Raw genomic sequence first — 27,015 nt, forward strand, 5'->3', positions numbered from 1 at the left:
TTCCGTACCATTACGCAAAAAACGGCAAAAAAATCACATTTGTTGCATGGGAGCCCCACTTTAATATTTATTTTATTCTGTTTTTAGTATTTGTTATAGCGGTAACAGAAATACATCATCTGTGAAAATTTCAACCTGCCTGGTGACAGACAGACGGTCGGACAAACGGACAGACGGACAGTGGAGTCTTAGGAGTGGAGTGGGTCCCGTTTTTACCCTTTGGGTACGGAACCCTAAAAAGCGTGTCTTATGTTCTACCAGAGAAGCCAGCCAATATCTTATTTAAAAGTACAATAACAATTTTACAATACTTATTTACTAGTAAAATAACAAATTAACAATTCAATGTACACACTTAAGGTCTCTGCCCACTACACCGTATCATACCATGACCGTGCTGTGAACTTATCAGGCACGGAATGTAACGCGATACGGACTACTATGCCCACTACACCGTGTCCACATTGTTTCATATCCGTACATAACGGGATTATAGTTCGTTTTTTAGCATTAGAAAGAACTTGAAAGAAGGTAAGCGATCTTGACATGTCTTTTAATTGAATAACGCTATTTAAAAATCAATAACTATTACTTATGAAAGCAAAAGAATATAAATGATCGTATAAGATTCATAATTGTTACATATTTGCTGTGACTTATTTTTAAAACGTATTTTTCAATTAAAAGACACATCAAGATTGTTTACCTTATTTCTAATGCTAAAAAAACGAACTATAGTGCCCGGTGCCCGTATGATACGCGTTTCATCCCCTTAGTACCCGCGTTTTATTCGCGAGAGCAATACTCGTCAGAAAGAGCGAGCAAATAGTTATCAGACTGCCAAGAGCGAGCAAGAAATATGGCAACGCGTTTATAACGGGCTTAGAACGGTCACCATAAGCGGTTATAACCCGTATTTTTACCGTTTCGCCGCCTGCACGAACCGTTCTGGCAACGTTGCGTGCCGTGCACGGAGCGTTTCGGCACCGGCAAAATATCCTCGCCGACAAATTTTGACGGTCCGTGCATGGTACGCGAGTTACGCGACGGGTATGGTCGGTGACGGAACGGGCTAGTGGGCATAGTCTCATACTTTTTAATACAAAGAATATTTTTTTGCCTGACACGTTCCTACTACGATCATGGTATGATACGGTGTAGTGGGCAGAGACCTTTAGTTTTATTTATTTTTAGATTTAGGTTTTAAGTTTTATAGTTTAGTTATTTAATGGAGATGTGTTAAGTTATTGTACTTATTATGTTATTATGTGTCCATAACGAAATAATGCACCTTACAAATAAAAATACTCAGGTGAAAATGAACATACGAGTACATATATAATATAGGTATCTTAGAATTTTTTAACTGACTGAATCCTAACTACCTTCTTAGTTAATGATTGTTTATTGTGTGTGTGTGTGTATTGTATTAGGTATTGCATTTCCAAGTTGTGACATGGACGCTGCAAGGGCACAGCAATTCTTATTCTAAAATAACAAACATATTAAAGTAATAATATTAAACAATGGCTTTTTATACTTATGTTAAAATAACAAATAAACCAGGTCAAATACAGTCAAAATTATTTACATCTACAATTCAAATTTAAAATATAATTAATAATAAAACATGTTAAATTACCATTATTTATAACTACTTAAAATAATGCAGATACCTAATTATAATTCAGTATGTACTTAAGAACGATACAGTCCTGTCAAGAACTCCTGAGTTTTGCAGCATCTATTCAGCAATAATGTCTTAAAATTATTTTTTAATACGTTGAAGTCGGGTTCATATTCAATAGTGTCTGGTATTTTAAGCAATTTTATATACATTGCAAATGGACCACAGTGAACCATTTGTAATTTAGAATTTATACTAGACTTTCATGTGTATTCCGCAGTCGTAGATTTTGTGCTCGTCTATATTACCTAATACTGGACCGTCCATAGCTTTATAGTTTGACATTACTAGTCGTTATACGACCATCCAGTTAAAAGTGTAATTTGATTTAAAACATTTAAAAATAAAATGGCAGAATACACAAACCGTGATTATAAGATAAAAGTTTTGAAAATGTGTAATACTTTGTTTCATTTGGCGTTTTGTGTGCATTTTTGGGTGATAAGTGTATATGGTGTTATTATGTATTGGAGTGTTACTGAAGAACAGATGAAGGAACCTCTGATAGCGATGATGATGACTTATGTGTGGGCGTATGGGACTATTTGGAATGCTGTAAGTTATTAGTAAATAAGGATATTCTTACACGAATCTTCTACAGATGTACTGCATAATTGTTTTCTCGGAAACGTTCGTATTCTACTTCAATTACTTAACCTTAGTAAAATGAAATAGCAAGACACGTTCGTACGTTTCCGTGAAAATACGATGGAAAATAATTATGCACTACTTACATCTGGTGAGTTTCATCAGTGGTTATAAATAGTTCGTAGCTTTGTAATAGAGCCCGGCGGCTAATCCTATTGTCTATTGTTAAGTAAAACCGCACGTGCTACTTACCTGCAAAAAAGCGTCATAATTATTATATTTGGCACCTAAGCGCGGGCTAGTCCAACGCTCAAAAAACCAGTGTAGGTGCGCTCTCCGATAACGCGCCTTTGTTATGAATCTCGATGACACATTTTAGACTGGTTCTGTAGTGTTCGACTCGCCGGCACTCAGTAACCGAAGTATCAAACTGGTTTAACTTGACAGACATTCAGACGTACTCTATGAGTATAGTTCGTAGGTTTCTAATAGAGCCCGACGGCTAATCCTATCGTCTATTGTTAAGTAAAACCGCTCGTGCCACGTGTCACAACCCCCTGCATAAAAAATACAGTACTTCGGTTACTGAGTGCCGGCGAGTCGAACGCTACAGAACCAGTCTAAAATGTGTCATCGAGATGCGTATAGTTCGTAGGTTTCTAATAACTTCTTATGCAGGTGGTTGTGGCACGTGGCACGAGCGGTTTTACTTAACAATAGACAATAGGATTAGCCGTCGGGCTCTATTAGAAACCTACGAACTAAACGCATCTCGATGACACATTTTAGACTGGTTCTGTAGCGTTCGACTCGCCTGCACTCAGTAACCGAAGTACTGTATTTTACACTGATTTAAACTTTCACGATTATTAAACATTATCAAACTGCACAACGGGACTTAATCGCGTATTTAAGTTTTAAGATTTACCTCCGACGTTTCGAGGACGGCGTTGTCTTCTCCGAGACCACGGGGACAACGCCGTCCTCGAAACGTCGGAGGTAAATCTTAAAACTTAAATACGCGATTAAGTCCCGTTGTGCAGTTTGATAATGTACTGTATTTTTTATGCAGGTGGTTGTGGCACGTGGCACGAGCGGTTTTACTTAACAATAGACAATAGGATTCGCTCGGGCTCTATTAGAAACCTACGAACTATACTCATAGAGTACGTCTGAATGTCTGACAAGTTAAACCAGTTTGACAGCACTGGGTACCCTCGAATGCGGCTGACCTATCTCTATAACGCTTAACTGAGGTAGTGTTAAAATTTTCATGTATAGGTAAGTATAAAAAATGTTGGAGCACATTACCCGTATGGGAGCGAACAATTCTTAACTGTCAAAGTATGTGATCTTAGAAAATTTCCACTACGTACGTCTGTCACATACTCAATCTGATTATCAGTAAATATGAAGTGAATGTATTTCTTTATGACACGTTCCGCACGTATTTTAATATACAGAATGATTGTAATATGATAAATTCAAAATACTTTTCTCAAACATGCAATGAAATATTGATGTTATGTTCCTTATAATAGGCTGCGAAGTATGACGTTTCAGGTGCGGCTAGGACAAAAGGTCGTTAATGGAATTTCATACACATCTTGCAGGCCTAGGCCGGCAAAGTCCTCTTTTTTTAATTTTCATTTCACAGATATTTGTGACACAGCATCGTGGCATTCATCCATTAAAAAAAACTAGAGGCAGTATTTGCTTTATGGTTAGTAACGACACTCTGCCACTACGCCTATAAAAAAAAAAAAACAAAAAACAATGTTTGCTATAATTTGCAGTTTTATTTGTATAAAATCAACATGAGTTTAATAAATAATACATTCTATAATTTTATAATTTTAAATTATAAATTTAACTACACAAATAATTAAAAATAAATGTAAATGTATGTATGTAAATATTTTGTGTTAATAAATAAATGAAAAAAAAAAATTAACATTTAAAATATTTCATCTAAACGTTAGCGGTAAAAAGGTCTACTCAAACACGCGTAGTTATATTTTTTTTTAATTGTCATGGAGGTAAAGTTGAAAAATATTCATTCTGTTTTATTGGATTTATGGTGTGTTGTTGATTTTTTGACTTTAATATGAGTTCCGACGAAATAATGAAATTAATATTAATTGTAATCGTAGGTGTTGGAATTGGCAGCGTAAGCAGAATTGATTTTAATAACTTGCTGCCTCTGCCGCCAAGTCAAAGACGAAGTTAGTATATGGTTGCTTATGGCAATTTTATTATTTGAGAAACTAAGAAAAATGGCTTACAGTTTATTAGAAACAGTTTTGTGGCATATTTTAAATGAATGTAACTACAAATTCGTCAACACTGTGGAAATTATACTTATTTACTCCATGCATAAAGCAACGATGTATGTGAAACATGATATCAACATGAAAGACTATGTAAACTTATGTGACGAAAACGACAGTCAGACGGATACAAGGCGAAAAAATCAAAGATACATGAAAATATACGGGTAGTAAAAATACACGACTCGTGTAAAACATACGCGTGATAATGATATAGGTACGTGTTGGTTATATTTTGGGTGTAGTTTACTTTTAGTTTTTTCTATAAATAAAACTTGGGTTTCGTGGATTTTTTATTTTATTTATTTCATTGCATGTTTGAGAAAAGCACTATACATATCTCGGCGGGAAATGGGGTTGCCCGCGCTCAGACCTATCCGTCTATATGTCTTCGGCCGGCAACCCCTTTCGTCCCGGCCTCTGTAGTAATGTACTATTTCATACCTATCTTCATTACCACAAACTAGCAAACACCTTCAGGTTATATTCCAATTCAGACTGCAAGCTGTTGTTGTTTTTAACAATATACTTAACAAAGTTATTTGATAAAAAAATAAAAACATTTTTGATACAAGTTTTGGTCGCTGGCTGTACTTTTCTTTCAGCCGAGCCGGCAACTAATACTCATAGAGAAAATTCTAACAAGCCCAACTAATTATGTTGGGATTGTTAGAATTTTCTATGTATGTTTGAGCATTAAGTACTTGAAGCGGATTTTATGCTTATTTGTATTGCGACTATAAGATTAATTTTATATATGGGGGTACTTGGTATTTCAGTGAGGGAAGTGCATTTTAAATCAGAAATATTTATTGTGTAAACTGTGTAGGTACCAGAAGTATATCTAGGTACATTTTTTGATGAGTATCAACAGAATTTAAAAATGGTTTATCTCTATTTACCTTTAAAATGAATAACAATTATTATTTAGGTACAAATATTCAAGGTAGCTATCATCGTCATGAATATGTACTTAACCTTGTGCTTAAACTTGGTTATAATGTATAAAACGGCTGACACAAGTTAGCGGTCATTAGCTAATTATGGGTAGTTATGACCTTATAAAAATACGTCTTAATTTATAACCTGTTTATAGTGCAAGCGACAAGCGTAAATTGAATTTATGTTCAAGCGCATCAATCAAGTTAATAAACTTAAAAAACGTAAATGTTTCATAAAAATTTTTCAACAAAGTGATTGTTCCTAAATAAGGCTAAATCCGTCAGCGAGAAATTCCGTACATGAGCGCTTTTTTTAAACAACAATACACAATTTGTTATGCCCATTGACAAATCAAGGGGCCGATTTTGGAATTTTGAGCGCTCGATATCGTGTGGTTCCCTTCAATACTATACTCTGTGTCTTTCTAGGTACTTAAATAAAAGTAAACAAAATCTACCCTCAAATGACTCCTTAAGCCAGTTGAGGGTAGATGATCAAATAATGTAGGTTAAAGTCAGGTCATTGAGTGACTGATCCAGGCGGTTTTGTATTTGGGTGGTTAACCAATAAATGTTATAACTACCCGAAAATGTACAAATAGTTTGTTTACATTTATTTAAATACCTAAAGATACAGACTCCAAATTCTAATAGAATTGAAAACGAGTGGTCAATACCACTACGAGTAGATTCCCAATTTCTATCGCTCGTATTTCAAAATTAACATTTCGCCGTTTTACATATATTCTCAAGTGACGAAATCGGGCCCTCGAAATTAAAAAAAATCAGACAAAAATACGTATTGCCTGCGGTATAAAAAAGGCTTATTATTAACCGGGCAACTAAAATATTAAACAGGAACTTACACTGGGCATAAAATAATATAATTTGGCTGTGCATTAATATTTTAGCATCAATAAATTTATATTGGCATCAAATTTAAGCATCATATTATTAAAAAACTGGCAGCAAAATCAAGCCACCCAAAAAACTTATAGGGAACTTGAATTGATAGGTTGGCGTCTAAAATAATAAGTTGGCAACTAATATTGTAAAGCGATCATAAAATTAGGTTGTTTATATATTTTGTACATAAACAGAATACCTAAGATAACTATATATAAGCTTTAAATACTCCATTTTTACATAATATTAATTTATACATATGCATACCTAAATAGTACTTGGTACAATGTCTCAAGGGCCTATTTTAGATTTAAGCTAGTTATTAATTTCGTTTAGTAGTACCACTGTATATATATTGTATGTAAATAAATGTTTTAAATCTTTATATATAAAAAAAAAAATAGTACTTTAAATTGACAAATTTCCTTATCCACAAAACACCACAAATTTATTTACGTATAATACCTTACTATACTTACTAATACTTATAGTCGAAATTCCTAATCATGAAACACCTAATGGCCATTATACCATTAGGTCTTTAAATTTTAAATTACTAATTTCAATAGTTACCACTGTGTTCTGCCAGAGTCAAAAGATAGGTGCGACGACGAGCGAAGCGAGGAAGAGCGTGTTAGGTTGACCGTGTAGTGACCAAACAAAATATTTAAAAAGAACTTCATTTTTAAATTAATAGATAGCCGTTTTCTTTTTAAAATGTACTTCATAAATAGTCTCCAATATAATAATTCAGTTGCCAAATAAATATTTGGTACCTGCCTAAAAATAAACAAAAGCTTTAACGGCATTAAAATACAACTCATATTGATATATTTTAAGGCTCTGTTTTAGTTGCCAAACTATTAATTTTAGTACCCATTTCTATTATTTTAAACTACCCAAATTCGATTAATTAGTTGACCGGTTAAATACGTGCCTATAAAAAAAAGAAAAATACGCAGACTATACAGAGTGTACACAAAACTTTGACTAAACATTGGATCAGTTCTGAATACGCCAATAATAGGTATATACATTTCGATTTGATATTTTATATATTTTATTTTACATATATATTTCGTTAAAAAAAAACACATTACATATTGACATTTAATTTTAATCTAAAACCCTGGGCGAAAATGGAGGGTCTTACTTAGACTTTGTTTACTGAACCCTATTACTATAATGAACGATACCGGACCGTCTTACGCATTTACAATTTGTCATTACTGGTCGTTATACGACCATCCGGTATAAGTATAATTAGATTTACTATTAAATAATAAAATGTCGAAATACCCAGAAATACGTGATGATAAGAAAAAATATTTGCACATTTTTAAGACCCTGTTTCATTTGGCGTTTTGTGTGCATTTTTGGGTGATAAGTGTATATGGTGTGATTATGTATTGGAATATTACTGACAAACAGCTGAAGGAACCCCTGATTTTGATGGCGAAAACTTATGTGTGGGCGTATGGTACTATTTGGAATGCGGTGAGTTATAACAGAGATCGGACAGATTGGCGTCATTGCTCGCAATAATGTGGACATGGCTCCAAATTTGATTACATAATTAATAATTTAATTATTATTTTTACCTGAGATTTAATTTAGTTCCCTAGTCAATAAATAGCACTTAAATAATTTAAATATATTTTTGATACAAAAAATGAGTACCTACAGAAAAATTTAAAAACATGCTGATTCATTGATTATTTTCTTTAATAAATTTACATTATAAGAAATCTTTGTGTTATTTATTGATTAGGAATCAAAATTAAACCTCAGGTAAGAAATTAATTAAATGATTAATTATTTAATCAATTTTGGAGTCATGTCTACATTATTGCGAGCAATGTCGCAAATTTGTCCGATCTCTGACTTATAAATAAATAAATAAATAATATTATAGGACATTCTTACACCAATGGGGTTGGCAACTGTCATAGCTTGCCCCTTTTTCTATGAAATTTGGCTTAAAGGGCTGGCATCCAGGTCATAAAATTCCATTAAAAAAACAAACATTTGACACAATTCTATAAGTACTCCGTTTTTTTAGCATTAGAAAAAAAGACTACCTACGCGATCTTGACGTGTCTTTAAATTGAAAACGCTTTTTAAAAATCAGTAGGTACTTAACTAATACTTATGAAAGCAAAAGAATATAAATAATCGTATATGATTCATAATTGTTACATATTTGCCGTGACTTATTTATCAAAAGTGTTTTCAATAAAAAGACACGTATAGATTGTTTACCTTTTTTCTAATGCTAAACAAACTAACTATTATGGGGATTGACAGGGTAAGCTATGCTGGCGCCATCTACTAAATACTTTGAACTGCCAACCCCATTGACTAAGCCCCACAGTCAAGAAGGCTTTTGTTGTGGGTAGGCCAGACAACGAAATATATAATAAAATTCACCGAAGCGTTAGCGAACCAAAGGTCTCCGTTTTAACTCGGACATTTCATTTTCGTATGTCCGGAATCCGGTAGAGGAGAACATCCGGACCAAAGAGAATATATCGGACATTAAATTTGCTTGGACAGACTGCCATAATTAAATGCTGCCGTAATTTTAAATTAATAATACAAGCTGGTATTACCTAAGTTATGTTTTTACATGTCTGTTTACTCCAAACAACGCAATTACCTACTTATGTCAAAAAATATAATAATAAGCCTGTGAAGCTGTTTGCGTTTGAATACTAATGATTTATCCAAACAAGTTTTGCACAAGGAAGGTACAGTCCGCATTAAAAGCACAGCGGATGAAACAACGCGCCAAATATATTACAATTCAATTTGCCTCATTATTTATTGAAAAATTGTGTCAGGTTTCTGCATATTTTAGCCAAGAACCATGTTTTACTTTTCCCGACGTTTGATGATTAATCTGATATTCTCACATTTGTAGACTATTTCTTGCCCGAAAAATTTACACGATATTTGTCGACCCCTCTCTCCCTAGATTTAGCGAGATTCGGGTTGACCCCCTCCACCCTTGATCCCCAACGTAATTAATGGACGCTTATGTTAGAATCTAACATTCCGTTACATAATCATTGACTAATGTATGTCGTTAGCATTGTCGTAATTGACGACAATCATTGACATGCAACGTCACTTTGTGACATTGAAGTTGTGTATATCATTGTCTTAAACCGGTTCAGGATGCTAAAAAAATATGTCAAGCGTGAGCACAGAATAAGTAATAGGTACTACATGGTACTACCATAGGAAGGAAACTTCCTACAAAACCGAAGTTTGACAGCGGATCAGGGACGAATGATGCTGACCTTTTCTAATGTATGGCACTATCCCTTTAGGTTATTTAGGGTTGTCAAAATTCAAGTAGGTAATTATCTTATCTGTGGTTGTGCACGCAAAGGGACGTCAAGTTGTGCCAACCCTAGTAATTGCTCGGAGCAATGCTGAGCCGTCGAGATTTGCCGCGACCTCGAGGTTTGCCGCGACCTAACTAAAGTCTAACATAGCCTAAAGTTGAATCGTCTGCTCTTGTGTCGGATTCGGCAATCAGCCCCGGAACCTCCGAAACATTCGGCCAGAAAAGAGAAAATGCAGGTAACTTAAAGTGACCTAGGTCTAGGGTTACCAGATGACAGGAATTTTCCTGACATGTCAGGAATTTTAGCCTTTTGTCAGGAACGGGGACGGAACACGAAAACGTCAGGATGTTTTTGAATTGGTAGACTTTTTTATAAAGTACCTTTTTATTTACTTAAATTAATCCAAAAACATTGTAAAAAAAAAATAAATGAGATCCACTCAACTTATGAAATGAATAACTTCGTAATTATTAATTAACAAATCTCTACTCAAGCATACATACATAGATGTTTTAGAAATCGAAATCATGTCTAATATTCGCATTTGCAAAGATAACAATATAATAAGAAGTATCCTCTGCCTCTGCATTTAGGGCAACGGCTAAGTAGACCCCCCGTCGTCGTCGTAAATATGAATGTCAGGAAAAATATTTGGAAATCAGGAATTTTGTCAGGATATTCTAAATATGTATCTGGTAACCCTACCTAGGTCTATACTCTGTATCTTTAGGTATTTAAATAAAAGTAATCAAATAATTTGTAAATTTTCGAGTAGTTTTAACATTTATTGGTTAACCAACCAAATACAACACCGGCTGGATCAGTCACTGAACAACCTGCAATGACTTTAACCCATGGTATAATAATATACTCCGCCTGGTACTCCATTCCCGTCTTTTCTAGGTCACCTAACTGACACGCGCCTACGTCATCATGCGACAGCGCTATATGATAATATGCGATAGCGCTATATATAGCGGCCATGTTGTTGTGACGTAGGCACGTGTCACTCTGGGAATGGAAGACCATGTTTTATTAGACTATGACTTTAACCTACATTATTTGTTCATGAATTGTAATGTTTTCATCTACCCTCAACTGGCTTAAGGAGCCATTTGAGGGTAGATTTTGTTTACTTTTATTTAAATACCTAAATATATACAGACTATAAGTAGGTACGTAGAAAATAATTCCGACAAACTTGAACCTTTTGAAGGACGTTTTTTTTGCCGGCAGAACCCTAAAATATAGCTCAAAATACGTCATTCTTCTAAAAGGACGTGATCTCGAGCGGACTTTTCCATGTTTTATAATTATATTAGTCTTCTCACATTATCCGTTAGGTTGACTTCTTTATTAGTGTTTCGCGCTTTTTTAAACAATAAACGATAATTAGTGAAGACTTTTCTAGATATTTTTATACAGGGCGGCCCAAACAGGCAAAAAAATCTGGGACATTTTCCTTATTTACACTGGTTTAACGAAATTTAATTTAAAATTAAAACTGTAGTCGTTTAATTGAAACAGAGCATATTATTTTTAAATAATTCTCTTTGGCTTTGATATACAAATACAAACATTTTTTTAAATGATAATTGATAAAATATATGCATAGTAAACAAAAAAATTGTCTACGTGTTTTTTGGCCAGCCTGTAGGTATATATTTTAACAGTCTCTTGTAGTAGGCTTTTGGACCGATGTGATATTTTAACTAGTAATATAAATTGAAAGTAATATAAACTTAACCAAAATTAATATAAAATGGTGAAATCAAAAACCGAAACTATCCAAGCGATTAGTGACAATGTGGCCGTTGGTGAAAAAACGGTTTTGCTCACTCTTTTCAAAACCATTTTCCATTTATTGTTTTTGGTGCATTTCTTGTGGGCCAGTGTGTATGGTGTGTCGATATTTTTGAACCTGACCGAAGACCAGTTGAAGGAGCCGCTGATAGTGATGATGAAGACTTATTTGATGTGCTATGGTACTAATTGGAATGTGGTGAGTTTACAAACTTTTAATAGTAGGTTGTATAACAAGGGAGCAAAATAACATATTTACGGCGTGGTCGTACCTATATTGAATCCTGAGCGTAGCGAGGGATTCAAGTGTTAACGCCCAAAGGTGCTTGTCATCATCTATGAGGAAAATTATAGTTTATAAAATATGTTTTAAGATAAAAAAAATAACGTAAGTAATCGATGCGATAATGAAGAAATTTGAATTTTGTGCATACTGTTTTCACATTTCATTGCGTTAATAAATTATACTGGCAATTAAATGTCCTACAACCAGAAAAATGCAACTTTGATCCCTCCTAGCAGGGAAGAAAAGTGCCACTTTGATCCGTTCAAGCAGGGAAGATAATCTTATACCTTTATATGAGTAATTCTTGTTTAAATATATATTTCGGGGATCTCGGAAACGGCTCTAACGATTTCGATGAAATTTGCTATAGGGGGGTTTAAATTGATTTAGTTATTAGGTCTTATATCTGGGAAACGCGCATTTTTGAGTTTGTATATGTTTTTCGAGCAAAGATCGGTCTCCCAGATAGTTTTAATAAGATTGATATTAATAGTTTTACGAATAAATTCGGCTGAAATGTTGGTGGTAAAAGTATTGATTAGTGGAGGAATATTTGTGGTGTTTTATATGTTTTGATATTAAAAACTGAGTTTGTATCTTGAGCTGTAATTTAATTAAATAACTAGCGATGGGCCCCGTCTTTGTACGGGTTACACAATACCTTAACAAATTATACATCTAAACCTTCCTCAAGGATCACTCTAGTGAAAGATGAAAACCGCATGAAAATCCGTTCAGTAGTTTTTGAGTTTATCGCGACACACGTGGCGTGGGACATTGTTTTATAAGGTCTAGTGATTAGGAATATCTATGACCGAAGACCGCCGTACACAGTAAACTTATGATTGATAAAAAAAATACTAATATTTCAGACAGACATAAATAATATAAATGATTATTAGTTGGAAAGCAAAACACTAAGCTCGAGATACCTGAATGTATTGCAAAGTAAAGTATACAATTATTTATAGTATTTCAGTTTTGCGAAATATTATTTTCAGGTATTACATATCTTTAAAGAGCCATTGTTTTCACACTAACCTTTCTAGAAGCATAATTTATTGCAATATTATTTAAAAATACATTTTTCATCAGTAGTTTAAAAGCAGTGTTCAATAACTACACAATCAAAAAACTTTCTCAGTTTAAGTGATAAGCAATATAAAATCGACAATAATATTAATAAACTTAATACAGTAATCTTAGTAATATACACCGTTTTTGGCTTCGACTTAACAAAATGGCCAAACATTATATTCAAATCAAACAGCATTCAAAATTTATGTGGTTTTTCAAAACATTTTTCCACCTAGTATGTTTTGTACATTTTGACTGTGTATCTATATATGGCGTGTACATCTTTAAGACTACGCCGGACAAGCAGCTCGAAGATCCGGAAATTAAAATGGCTTTTACGTATTTTCCTGCTTATGGCACATTATGGAATATGGTGAGTAAAGGCAGGCGTGGCTCACGCCGCGATTTCGTCGCTTTGCAACAGAGGGGCAACCGCGAAAACCGAAATTCGCAAATTGCGGGGATCTTTCTCTTTTACGAACTTTTGCGAACCTCGATTTTCGCGGTTATGGCCCAGGTAGCTAAAAGTACATCCGTTTCACACCAATTTTGGTGGCTAGCCATAAGCCGCGCGTGGCGCTGTCGCCACCTAGCGGCCATATCTGTCCATCGTAACAGACGCGTTTTGTTAGAGAGTGAGTCTTCTGTACGTAGTACTATTATTTATTCTGTGGTAAGGGATAATAAGTAATAAAGTCCTACTTGTAGCTCATGGAATACAGCGTTTCGTGAACAAAAAATTCCTTTGGCAGCATTGGTCCTAAGGACCCAAGAATGGAATAAAAAAATGGAGCCACCAAGATTTTTGATGTAAATTAGATTCTCAACTTTATCTCGATATTTATATCAAGTTATCGTTTTCGTATCACGGATGCCAAATTCATTGATGGTAATATCATATTGACACCATTATGAAGTAAAAACTTTTCTTTTATAGTGCTTAAACCGCTCAGTGTGTGCATGGTATAATAATATACTCCGCCTGGTACTCCATTCCCGTCTTTTCTAGGTCACCTAACTGACACAAGCCTACGTCATCATGCGACAGCGCTATATGATAATATGCGATAGCGCTATATATAGCGGCCATGTTGTTGTGACGTAGGCCTGTGTCACTGTGGGAATAGAAGACCATGTTTTATTAGACTATGAGTGTGTGTTAAGAGTTTTTTTAATAGTAATAAAAACACAACAGAACTAACCTAAACCTAAGACTCGCTCACCTTCACAGGTCAATCCATGCATTATGCTCTAACTGCCTAGTTATAATTATCTACCTCGAGCAGTGCTCTAAAAGCGGCTGGCAAAGTAATACATAGTTTATTTTGATGTAACAAAATATCAAGGAAAATAACGCATAATCAACCAGATTTGTATTCATAATGGGACGGGCTTAAAAATAACCAATATAAATTGAAATTAATTAAAAGTAATCTAACTCTGAATTGTAGTTAATTAAACTAAAAAACAATATTGACTAATTAAACATTAATTAATAAAAATGGCAGAATTTAAAGTAGATATAAGTGACAGTAAATTGACGGTAGCATTTTGGCATTTATTAAGATCGTTTTGGCATTTATTAAGATCGTTTTGGCATTTATTAAGATCGTTTTGGCATTTAGGGCTTGTGATGCATCACAGCATAGTATTTGTTTTTGGTGTGTATATAACGACGCAGATCACGGATGAAATGGTAAAGGAGCCGTTAATTGCGACGGCGCTCGCTTACTTTCCTGCTTTATTTACTATTTGGAATTTTGTAAGTATAATTCAATTCAATTCAATAATGTCACCTACTGCATTTTTGTGATCTCCGCTACCCAACCGTTGTCTGGAAGATCGTTAACGATAAGCCTCATTCTTGTGAACTGTGGAATGAAGGATGAGTCCGGGCCGGAGCTTGCGGGGCTTACTTTTCTATGTCATGACATGCGATCACGTGATGCTTTTCGTAGAAAACGATGCGCCGGAAGCACCGGCCCGGACACGGCCCGGTCTAACGTGAGTCATGCTTGAACTGTCGCCTGCGGTATTTCCGATACGATCTTCAAACCTTCAAGAATAGTGCATACCCATCTTAAAGACCGGCACCACTCTTAGAGTTAGACCAAGAAAAGTCTGCAGCGATTTTGATAGCCCAAGCAGTGCAAGTGTTATTTATACGTCATAGTGTCATAGAAGTTTGACTTTTAAAATAACACTTGCACTGCGAGGGCTATCAAAATCGCTGCAGACTTTTCTTGGTCTATCTATAACCCTTCGGGTGTTGTGGGTATCCATGGGTGAAGGTAATGTTCCTAGTTTCCACTTAGTTTGACACTTAACCTCCTAAGGCCTAGCCACAGACAAAACATCCTCCAGACTGAGCATAGTAGCTCTACCCCCTCTGCCACGCATACTTAGAGTCAGACCGAGAAAAGTCTGCAGTGATTTTGATAGCCCACGCAGTGCAAGTGTCATTTTAAGACGAAACAGGAGCTGAGTTTTAAATATTTTAGGTAAATATACCCGTCTCGCTAACGGAAGCGGCACCTAAAAGTAGTGCGATAAGGACAAGGCGAAAAATCCTGCGTAAAAATCTCAAAAATCGAGGTTTCGTACTCCTCTGTTTCCTCCTCCAAAACTTAACCAATCGTAACCAAATTTGGAAATCTAAATGATTATGAAATTATCTGTGTCGGTCCGTTTTGCTTTTTTGGCTAATTGATATCAGTTTTGAATGCCACGCCTCTCATTGCGGCATAGTCAATTAGGCCATTTTGGCCATTTTTGAAGGGCTCTAGCGCCTTAAAAAACAAAAATATCAAAAAAAGAAAAACGGTCCGACACAGATATTGACAATATTAATCTGTGTTGAAAAAATCATTGCTCTAGCTTCAAAAACCACGGAGGAAAAGGAGGAGTACGTTTGTATGGAGAAATTACCACTCCCGTTGGCTCTTAAACGTCAAATTTCTATGAAATTATGACGTATAAATAACACTTGCACTGCGTGGGCTATCAAATTCGCTGCAGACTTTTCTTGGTGTAACCCTAGTTTTACTCCATTTTCGAGTCAAAAGTGTCTTTGTGTGACGTCCGTGTCTTTGAACGGACCGATCACGGCACGGGACCTCGCTCACCTCGTCCCCCGCACCCCCGTATTTTTGGCAGAATCGGTTTCTTGAAATAATTGCTCTAAACTACGTCTAGAGGATTCCTAGTCTATGGGCCCAGCCATACAAATGAAAAATGCAATATTTGCCACAGAATTTGCCAGAGATTTGAACCTTTAGTGTAGGAAATAGAGTTGATTTTGCGTTGTTCAAAAACTGAACGAAACAAAGCAAAAGCAATTCTATTCCAATCGAATATTTAAACATTGAACTGAATGAATAAGTAGGTATTGTAGGTAGGACCTTGGGCCTTATGAGGATAAAGATAAATCATTAAAAAAAGTTATGTGAGAATATGGAGTGTATTATCAATATCACACCAGCTCGAGGAAAATACTACTCATAATTGTAAAAAAACTGGACAAGTGCGAGTCGGACTCGCCCACCGAGGGTACGGACTTTTTAATATTTGTTGTTATAGCGGCAACAGAAATACATTATCTGTGAAAATTTCTACTAGCTGTCATGGTTCATGAGATGTGAAAGACAGACAGACGGACAGACGGACAGTGGAGTCTTAGTAATAGGGTCCCGTTTTTACCCTTTGGGTACGAAATCCTAAAAACAACTACATATTATAAATGTACCTACGTCTTTGAATGACGTTAGTATGATGTATGATGCACAATTGTTCAAGTGCTAAAAACTTAAAAAACCGGGCAAGTGCGAGTCGGACTCGCGCACGAAGGGTTCCGTACCATAATGCAAAAAAAAAAAACGAAAAAAAAAGCAAAATAAAAACGGTCACCCATCCAAGTACTGACCACTCCCGACGTTGCTTAACTTTGGTCAAAAATCACGTTTGTTGTATGGGAGCCCCATTTAAATCTTTATTTTATTCTGTTTTTAGTATTTGTTGTTATAGCGGCAACAGAAATACATCATCTGTGAAAATTTCAACTGTCTAGCTATCACGGTTCGTGAGATACAGCCTGGTGACAGACGGACGGACGGACGGACGGACGGACGGACGGACAGCGAAGTCTTAGTAATAGGGTCCCGTTTTACCCTTTGGGTACGGAACCCTAAAAACCGGGCAAGTGCGAGTCGGACTCGCGCACGAAGGGTTCCGTACCATAATGCAAAAAAAAAAACGAAAAAAAAGCAAAATAAAAACGGTCACCCATCCAAGTACTGACCACTCCCGACGTTGCTTAACTTTGGTCAAAAATCACGTTTGTTGTATGGGAGCCCCATTTAAGTCTTTATTTTATTCTGTTTTTAGTATTTGTTGTTATAGCGGCAACAGAAATACATCATCTGTGAAAATTTCAACTGTCTAGCTATCACGGTTCGTGAGATACAGCCTGGTGACAGACGGATGGACGGACGGACGGACGGACGGACGGACAGCGAAGTCTTAGTAATAGGGTCCCGTTTTACCCTTTGGGTACGGAACCCTAAAAACGTCTTTGATGTGACCCTTTTGTTTAATTATATTATTCTGTGGTCACATTCAAAATATTCATCCATTATATTCAAGTACCTACCTTGCATATAATTATGGAGTTCGGTAAATATCTGCCTTATAATCAAATACTTATCCTCAAAGTCGTCTAGAGTTAGACCAAGTTAAGTATGCAACGATTTTGATAGCACACGCAGTGCAAGTGTTAATATTAAGCGTCAAACTTCTATGAAATTATGACGAATAAATAACACTTGCACTGCGTACGAGTATGCTATTAAAATCGTTGCAGACTTTTCTTGGTCTAAGTCTCATCATCTTCCTCGCGTTATCCCGGCATTCTGCCACGGCTCATGAGAGCCTGGGGCCGCTTGGCAACTAATCCCGAGAATTGGCGTAGACACTAGTTTTTACGGAAGCGACTGCCATCTCACCCTCCAACTAGGGTTGCCAACTTTTTTTTGGTGGAGTATAGTATTTTCCAGAATAAGGCATCAAAAATATAGTACATTTCAAGAAAAATATACTTCTTTTAGGTATCGTCTTGGGTCGTCCCATTAGTTTTTCGTCAAGTTCTTAAATTAGTCCTATTCTGCTTTCGTCAATCATTCTACATTCGTCACAATCGTCGGTGGCTTTCAAAGTAGAATGAGTGACGAAAGCAAAATAGGACTAATTTAAGAACTTGACGAAAAACGAATGGGACGACCCAAGACGATACCTACTTTTAGATAAAATACTAAACATGAGTGTAATAATATACGTTTAATCGGAAATATAGTATTTTAGCGTACTATATATTTTTCCAAAAGTATATAGTACAGGGAGCAAAATATAGTACAATACTATACAGGGTGGAAAGGCACGACGATCCTTCCCGGAAGTATTAGGTCGTTTAAGTGATACAGAGACTATTGGTAATGGTAAGAATCGTTAATTGAGTAAAAAATAAAAATTGCAAAAATACTACTTTTTAACTGTGGTGATAACCCTATAGCATGTGCACATGACGGCTAGATTAAGGATCTCCGTCGGGAAAGCTCGGGACTTTACACTTTTTTCCGATCGTTGACAGTATCGCAATGATGTATGAATGACGCATAAATGTCAAATAAATCAAATGCATGCAAAAATATTACAAACAATTTTATTACTTTCTTAGATAATTACTTTTTTCCAATATTTAATACTATCTTCTTTTCACATACGGTGTTCAAATGTACCTCCGTGTATTACAACGCCGCCGCAGCCCGTACCCGAGTATATCGATGCACATGCGATATAGTGTATGCTCTTCGTCATTTATCCTCCGCAGAAAGCACCAATTAGCCTTTGTCTCATTTCGTCCGCAGTTTCACATTCCGTTTGGTTTGGTACACCATATCTTTTACACAGCCCCACAAATTTAAATAGCCACGAGCATCTAACATTTTTATTTGAAGAATATGACATTCAATAAGTATAGTTCAATGAAAATTTAATTTCAAACATCAGACGTCTTGTCTATTTCCTACCACGCAAGAAGGTTTGTTAGTTTGGTATTGAAGAAGTATTTGTTCTTGATTTATTCTTAGTATTTCATTTTTGCAAGTTCATTTGGTGCAACTAACACAACCTACATGTAATTTTTTATTATTTTAAATAGTTTCCAATTATTCGAAAATAATTTTGTGAAACGTGTTAAGAAACTAAAACCTTTTTATCAGTCAAGGAAACCAGAGATATTTATAAGACGATTGCGTACTTTTGAGTGGTTGTCAATGTGACCATTTGAACTGTCGTTGTAAACAATGTTGTGGTTAGTATTATTAATATTAAGGAATAACATAACTATTTCATTCAAGTATTGAACAAGTGGAACCACTAAGAAAGCGAAAATCCTGCAATGATTCTTACCGTGCTGTAAGCAGACCTAAAAATGGTTAGATGGCAACAAATTAGCATAATTTCCTGTCGAATACTGATTGTTTACAAGTAAGTTCATTGACCCTGTCACCTGTTAGGGTTAGAACAAAGTAGTTTTTTGCGTGGATGTTTAAAAGGTCATAATTTAGAAACGGTTGCCCATATTAACATAGTTTCTATGGAGAAAATATAGAGCTTAGGCTAAATTATCTAGCCCATTTCCGGAAAGGATCGTCGTGCCTTTCCACCCTGTATAATATAGTACGGTTGGCAACCCTACCTCCAACCCAGAGGGTAAACTAGACCTGTACGGTTACCATCAGTTTGTCACTGACATAAACGCCGTCGAGAACGTAATTTACTTTCTATACATCCCGTTTGCACTAATATGCGAGTGCGAGCGAGATGTGTAGAAAGTAAATTACGTTCTCGACGGCGTTTATGTCAGTGACAAACTGATGGTAAACTAGACCTTATTGTTTCCTCACAATGTTTTCCTTCACCGAAAAGCGACTACATAAGTTCCGAAAAACTCATTGGTATTACTACGAGCCGGGGTTTGAACCCGCGACCTCCGGATTGAAAGTTTTACTTTACCGCTAAGCCACTAGGATCAGACCAAGAATAGTCTGCAGCGGATTTGATAGCCCACGCAGTGAAAGTGTTATTTTAAACGTCAAACTTCTATGAAATTATGACGTATACATGACACTTGCACTGCGTGGGTTATCAAATCCACTGCAGACTTTCTTTGGTCCGACTATATTGCTTTTTTTCTTGGTCGAACTCTAATTTATTTGAGCAAATAAGCAGGAATCCGAACGTCAACAGACGTTACTATAAAAAAAAATGAAACGAACCGTCAAATCAAGTCAAATCTGATGGAAATCCTATTAAAATCTAAGATGTTAAAATGGATTTTGGCGCTAAGAATATGTATTTCTAATGCGTCTTTAGTGCATTTCGCTGTAGTGTTTTTTGGCGGTTTGTACCTCTATTTTCAAATCACGGAGGACCAGAAGAAGGAACCCCGAATATTGATGGCTACACAGTACTTTTGGTTGTGGTTTACATTCTGGGTCATAGTGAGTATGTAATCTCTACTTAGGGCATACTGAAAATTCCTGGAACTGGTCACTTAGAAGAAATAAGTCGTCTCATATATCAGAATCCAGAAACTTTCAGTATTGCCCGCGTATTCATACTAGTGGCTCTGTGAGCTGTAGAGTCTTCTTCTTCTTCGTTACACTCTTGACAGAGTGGTCGTGGCCATTATGTAGACTTTTGAGCGACTCGTTTAACGAAACGTCGCCATTCCTCCCGTAGAGCTCCGTGAGCATTCGCTTACTGTGGCCGACACACTGGCTTTCATTTGGTCGGTTCATCTCATTGGCGACCCCTAGCCCTATCACCTCCCACTCTTCCGGGCACAACCAGACGTTCTATGGATGTTCCGTCTCGCTGAGACATGTGTCCAAAAAAGTTGAGGATCCACGCGAGTTTTGGCCGTAGAAAGCAACCGCTCTTTAATGCCAAGCTCCTCAAGAATTGATGCGGTGGTCCGGAACTAGAGATGGGTAGGGGTGAGTAAATACTGAGTATTTACTCGGTATTTACTCAAAGCACCCGATAAATACCAGTATTTACTCATTTAGGTGGGTAAAAACGATTGCTTATAAAATATTCAAAAAGTGAGATTTAAGAACAAAATTGTCTTTTATTGAAGAGTGCTAACGTGTATTAACAATATCTATAAAATAAAAAGCATTTAGGACGCTTAATTTAGGAAAAAAAGGTAATTATTAAGTGAGAGGCAAATTGTGATAATGCATAGTCACAGATCATATAATACTAGTACAGATACCCAATCCCATACTAAAAAAGCGCACCGTCCTAAGTATCTTATACTTGTAGCTAATTTTTTAGTTCACAGTGACAAACTAGATGGCGCATGGAGCTAACAAAACTCTTACGACAAACATGAGTTGAAATAGCGTCGAAACACCTCTCTTGCGACATCTGTTGTAGCTTTCACGCACTAAACCTACATATCACATTCATTTTAAGGTTCATTGTTACTAGATGGCTTTCAGACATCGGCGACAAAATTAAAATCTATTTACATACTTTAAGTCAATTTACGATTATGAAATCAATTTGACATTTTTGTTTTTTTGGTTAATTTTTTTGTATTGTAAATAGAAGTTTGATTGGGTAGTTTAGTAAGGGGTCAAAGTTTCCTTACAAAACACAGGTCATGTTCTTATCGCTTACCTTGCTTCGGCACGACGAGCGTTCGAGTAAACCAGCATAACTGTGACTTTGAGATACACAATAATGCATAATCAAAGAGCGACTCTTATGCTGGATTGAAGTTATCTAGTAGGTACCTACGCATCACGTTAGGGCAAAAAGAACACGGCATTGCGGTACGATCAGTTTTAATAAATAATTCTGGGCGCTAAGCGTTGCATTGGTTGCCGTGCACATGGCCTTGAGAGGCCCAAGGTTGCGCCGATACAAACTATTTGAAACGTTCGTTAAATAAAATCGTAAGTAAAAAGTATGCGCATATTAAATTAAAAATTTATATTGGTACCTAGATATATAATTATAACGCGGTATTGTCTTAGATTTATTATCAAATAGAAAAGACCATGACCATTTTGTGTCAAAAAGGAAAGGCCAACACTTACAACAAATACCTAAATACCTATGGAAGTGTCTCCTTGGACAGTTTACACACTCTTGCGGTTTCAGTATGTGGGTATAGTGTCATAAGCGCCGTTTAATACCTAATCCCAATTTCAAGTGAAATAATCAGTTATCAGGCAAGTCGGTGCCACACGGGGTTAATGACATACGGATATGCAGTGGGCATTCCGGGATTCGTGTTATATTTTATATTAGGTACTTCCTACTACAATGTTTCTGATTTTAATAAATTAATGAAATATTTTTATATTACAGTACCCATAATAAATATATTAATGAACGTGGGTGAAGGTTTTAAAATAAACACTAAGCAAATAAATTTAAAATCACAACATGCGAACGTAATGGTCCGAGGAATATAAATAAACATATTTTCTAATAGAAATGGGTTAACAACGAATTCCTTATCATTAAACTCGAAAAGGATACACGACTCAAACAATAGAAAATCTCACAGTGACCTTCGACAAGCCAGGTAGTCGGGTAAATGGTTATTTATCACTTTAGATAAGTATATTTTGAACAACACTATACTTATTTAAACTTTCACAATTTATTCATGTATTTAAGTTTTAAGATTTACCTCCGAAGTCCGAAGAGGACGGCGTTGACGGCGGCGACGGGGCAACGCCGTCCTCGAAACGTCGGAGGTAAATCTTGAATGACTTATAATTTATACGGAAAATTGAAACAATACGGTTAAAGTGTATCAATGATTTAGGAAAGTTAGGTAAGGTAGGTACCTATTTAATGTGTTATGATATCAAACATCAGAGGGACTACCATAACGAGCGAAATTTAAAGAAATTTCGATGTCGATGATAGGGCCTCCCGAATCAGAAATTAGGTTAGTTTAATTTGTATACCTACCTACTTATTATATGTTTAGTAAGAGGACGTTCAAAAAAGTAACCTTGACCTTCTTGAGGGGTCGATTTTTTTTATATTGAAAATTAAAAAAGAATTGTAAGTGTAATTAGGATTTCTTTTTAGAAAACAATCAACTTGTAACTTTCGAGTTCATTTCATTATGCTCAGCTCAACTCACCGAATAATCTAGGTATCGGAATAATCTCAATGCCCCTTTTACTCCATTAAATAAAGAAAAAATATACTTGTTCATTAATTGTTCTGGTTCTTGCCAATCCATTCAAACTATTAACCGATTTCTTAACCCTTATTTTGGCATTGTAACACCCGTGATACATGGAACTTTAAAAAATCTAGCAGGTTCACTTTATTATCTAATAAAATATTTTTCCATTAATATGTCGAGCTACCCTCCTTTATTATAGAAAAAAATAATGGACACAAGTGTCATTTTAAATTAATTAGTAATAATCAACATGGCGCCGCGGAAACAACAGATTTCGTTTCGCACTGAAAGTTTGGCACTTATTTCTTAGATAAGTACTTATATATTTTTCCATAATCTACATTTTGATGCATTTACCATCTGTTAGGGCATAAATATTTACATTGTGGTCTAATCTAAAAACATTTAATACACAGAATATTTACATGAAACTGTTATGTAGTATATTTGATACATTGCCAAGCACTCAGAAGTCATATCAAAAGGATTGTATTACATTTAATACATTGCCAAGTTGTCATCAAAATAGGTTTACTACGCCGTAGCCTGTAGCGCGGAAAAATATGTTTATGGCAAAAAATGCTACCTAAGTATATTTTTTTTTTACTTTTTTATTATTTGTTTACTTTTCCTATTTTACACAACTTTTTGCTGGCGACTTTTTTTGTAACTTTACGGGATCAAATTTTTCTTCCATGAATGTGTTCAGGTATTCGTAGATATAATTTATATTTACAGGTGTAATAGTCATCTGATGCTTTAGATTGGGTTTAATTAGCAATAAATGATGATTTCTGCTGCATTACATGTTTTATTTTTATTAAAACCCACATTTTTCTTCTAAATAGTATGTCGAGGGATTGGCATTGTATCAAATATGATACATATGATTTTCCGAAACTGGAAAATATTGGATTTTTTCTTTATTTTTGAATAGTCTAGTATGCTCAATAGGTGACCAAAACTAAAAAAAAATACATATTTAAGATATTTTGATCCCTGCCAAGATAAAGGTTAACGATCTGTCTGGCCTAGTGGGTAGTGAGTAGTGACGCTGCCTATGAAGCCGAAGGTCCTGGGTTCGAATCCCGGTAAGGGCATTTATTTGTATAATAAGCACAGATATTTGTTCCTGAGTCATGTATGTTTTCTATGTATTTAAGTATTTGTATGTTATATGTATCGTTGGCTGAGTAGGTACCCACAAAACAAGCCTTCTTGAGCTTACCGTGGGACTTAGTCAATTTGTGTAAGAATGTCCCTATAATATTTATTTATTAAAAATTTACTTCATGTTAAAAATTTGCATTTTCGTACAAAAGGCAATAACACATTTTATTTCATAGTATTTTAAAATTCAAAAACACTATACTCCTATTTGCTCTAAAAACAAATATTTACAGGCATATAACGTGCTTAATAATTTTCCGAATGAATATACAACGTATGTACCTACTTAATAGTTAGTTAATGTTTTAAATTTGACGTAAGTCGCAGGTATCAGTAAAGCCAGGCCTCCGTCACACGCTCAAGGCCACGCGCTATATGCCTACCGCTCGGCGTATCGTCGACGATACAACCGACAGAGGGCCGCCGAACGCCCGCCTCAGCGGCCGCACCGCATTGCACCGCGCGTTTCCCGCGCTTATGCTTCGAAATGCCGAAACCACGTAATTATTGTGCAGTAGATGGGTGAAAAAGTAAAAAAAAACAAATGAAAAAGCCTATAATAAAAATTCATCTTTTTATGGCGGGCTAAAGGTCCCACCTGAAAGTTTAATAATTATATTGAAGGGTTAGAAAAAGTATTTTTAAATAATTTTGACGACGTAATAATTAATCGGCCTGGTAGCACCGTATTACAACTTTTAAAAACCGTTGATTGTCCGTTGCTTTGCTCCTGAATATTTATTAAAATTATTTACGCGATTTAGGATATTTTCAACTACTTATAAAATTTTAATAACAGAGAATTCCGAGAAGTGAAAAAATTATAAATCATTATATTAAAACTAAAACATATTTGATTCGCAACATTCGTTTTATTACAATAATCATCATAGGTAAGGTAGCTACAACCCTAGCGCATTCTTACGATGACGCGTTGGCACGTGACTCGAACGGCGGGCAACACAGTCTCGACTCTTTGTGCGCGTAATTATGGTACATTTCTTCTTGTCCTGAGCAGCAGGTATTATTATTAAGGTTCTGTAGGCTATTATAGCGCAGGTATTTTTGCTTTTGTTTGGGAATGAGGTATCTGTTACGTAGTAACTATTTATTAATCTGTGGTAAAGCCTAAGATACAATTGTAAGTTTAACTTACGTAAGTAGGGACAAAGGTATTTGGTAGAATGCGATAACAATATTTATATCTCATTCTGTAGTATAGCTGTGTCCCTATTTACGTAAGTAAAACTTACAAGTGTATCATAAGCCTAAGGATCGGTCTTTCGCGGTGCACCACTAACCGACTCCAGTTTCATTTCAAACCGTGCATGCTGTTCCTGTCGCCCCTATTAGAAAGAAGTCTGGTTAGAATAGGAGGGCACATGACGGCACCACAGAATAACTAATAGTACTACCGTACAGAAAATTCACTCGTTCACAAAAGTCACATTTAGGTATAAAATTATACCTATACTCGCCGCCTGCAAGCAAAATTGAAACTTATATACCTACGTAACCGCGCACGAACCGTGAATCTTCCTTGCGCGTCGCAGTTTTATGACCGAGCTGTGAGCGTCGGCACAGGGTTGAAACTTGACAAGTTTTTGTACCTATACCTACCGATTTATTATTTTTAAGATTAATATATTTAATATGTACGAATACTACGAATTACAAACGTTGATTCTGTAAACATATTTTTTTTATCCGGAGATAGTATGTCTGATTCTCTGTTTTCCTTTGAAAATATGTTGGTCAGTTCCTAATATTGTTTTGTGCAACCAATAATCATTTTAGATTGGTCTAAAGCGCTTTAGTTTTATGCAAACAAAACGAATTAGTTATCGAATTTGATTAAGTACTTAGTATTTATGTTATGTTTTAAAGTTTAAATTCACCTTTCAATATCGTCCGGAATTTAATAAAATGTTATTTCTACTTCCTTCACTTCCTTGTTCTTCAGACATCCGTAAACAGTACAATAACAACAATATCTTTTATACGGATTAGATCGAGATATAGGTTTCGAAGCCATTGTGTATTTTAAATTTTGCGCGAGCGCCACATCGTGCGAGCCGTGCGGCAGCCCACTGCCATACGCCGGCCCGCGCGGCGCGCCGGCCAAATGTACCTAAACTGCGTAGTGACACCCCCCTGACGGCACGCATGACTGGCGTTCTCGCCTATGTATGTACCTAGTTGTATAGTAGTTTACTTACGCACACAGACGCACCTTATAAATCTGAGTGTGCAGTTTTGGTCGCTGTGCAGACGCGGCCTTGAGAGGCTGCGCAAGGTTGCGCAGGCGGCGATACGAACAATTTGAAATCGAAAATAAGCACATATTAAATTAAATATAAATACAAACCTATAGACATATATAATACGCCGTATTGTCAGTTCAATACTATTACCACTAAAGGACTAATAATATAATCATATAATCGAGTGATATTGATCACTCGTAATATTCGTATTACAAGTGATCAATATCACTTAAGATTCTTAATTTCGCTCATCTATTTCATAAATAGCATGTCATCGTTTTGAGAACCGGTCTGGTATAGTAGGTAACCCTGCCTATGAAGC

General features: G+C 35.7%; 1 protein-coding gene across 3 annotated transcripts in view; it reads left to right on the forward strand.

Annotated features, from left to right (window-relative positions):
- Window positions 1-2,064: 2,064 nt before the first annotated feature.
- LOC134802779 (androgen-dependent TFPI-regulating protein-like) overlaps window positions 2,065-27,015 on the forward strand; it is a 51,940-nt gene continuing 26,989 nt past the window's right edge. Inside the window, exon 1 of one of the 3 annotated variants that reach the window (XM_063775485.1) lies at window positions 2,065-2,242. In XM_063775485.1, the coding sequence (XP_063631555.1) occupies window positions 2,081-2,242 (162 nt within the window). In that variant the 5' untranslated portion in view covers window positions 2,065-2,080. Of the gene's footprint in view, window positions 2,243-7,679; window positions 7,950-11,524; window positions 11,811-27,015 lie in introns of those variants that run through there. The other 2 variants (XM_063775484.1, XM_063775483.1) reach the window with 2 other exon arrangements.

The sequence above is a fragment of the Cydia splendana genome, chromosome 25, assembly GCF_910591565.1.
Source record: "Cydia splendana chromosome 25, ilCydSple1.2, whole genome shotgun sequence".
NCBI classification, from domain to species: Eukaryota; Metazoa; Arthropoda; class Insecta; order Lepidoptera; family Tortricidae; genus Cydia; species Cydia splendana.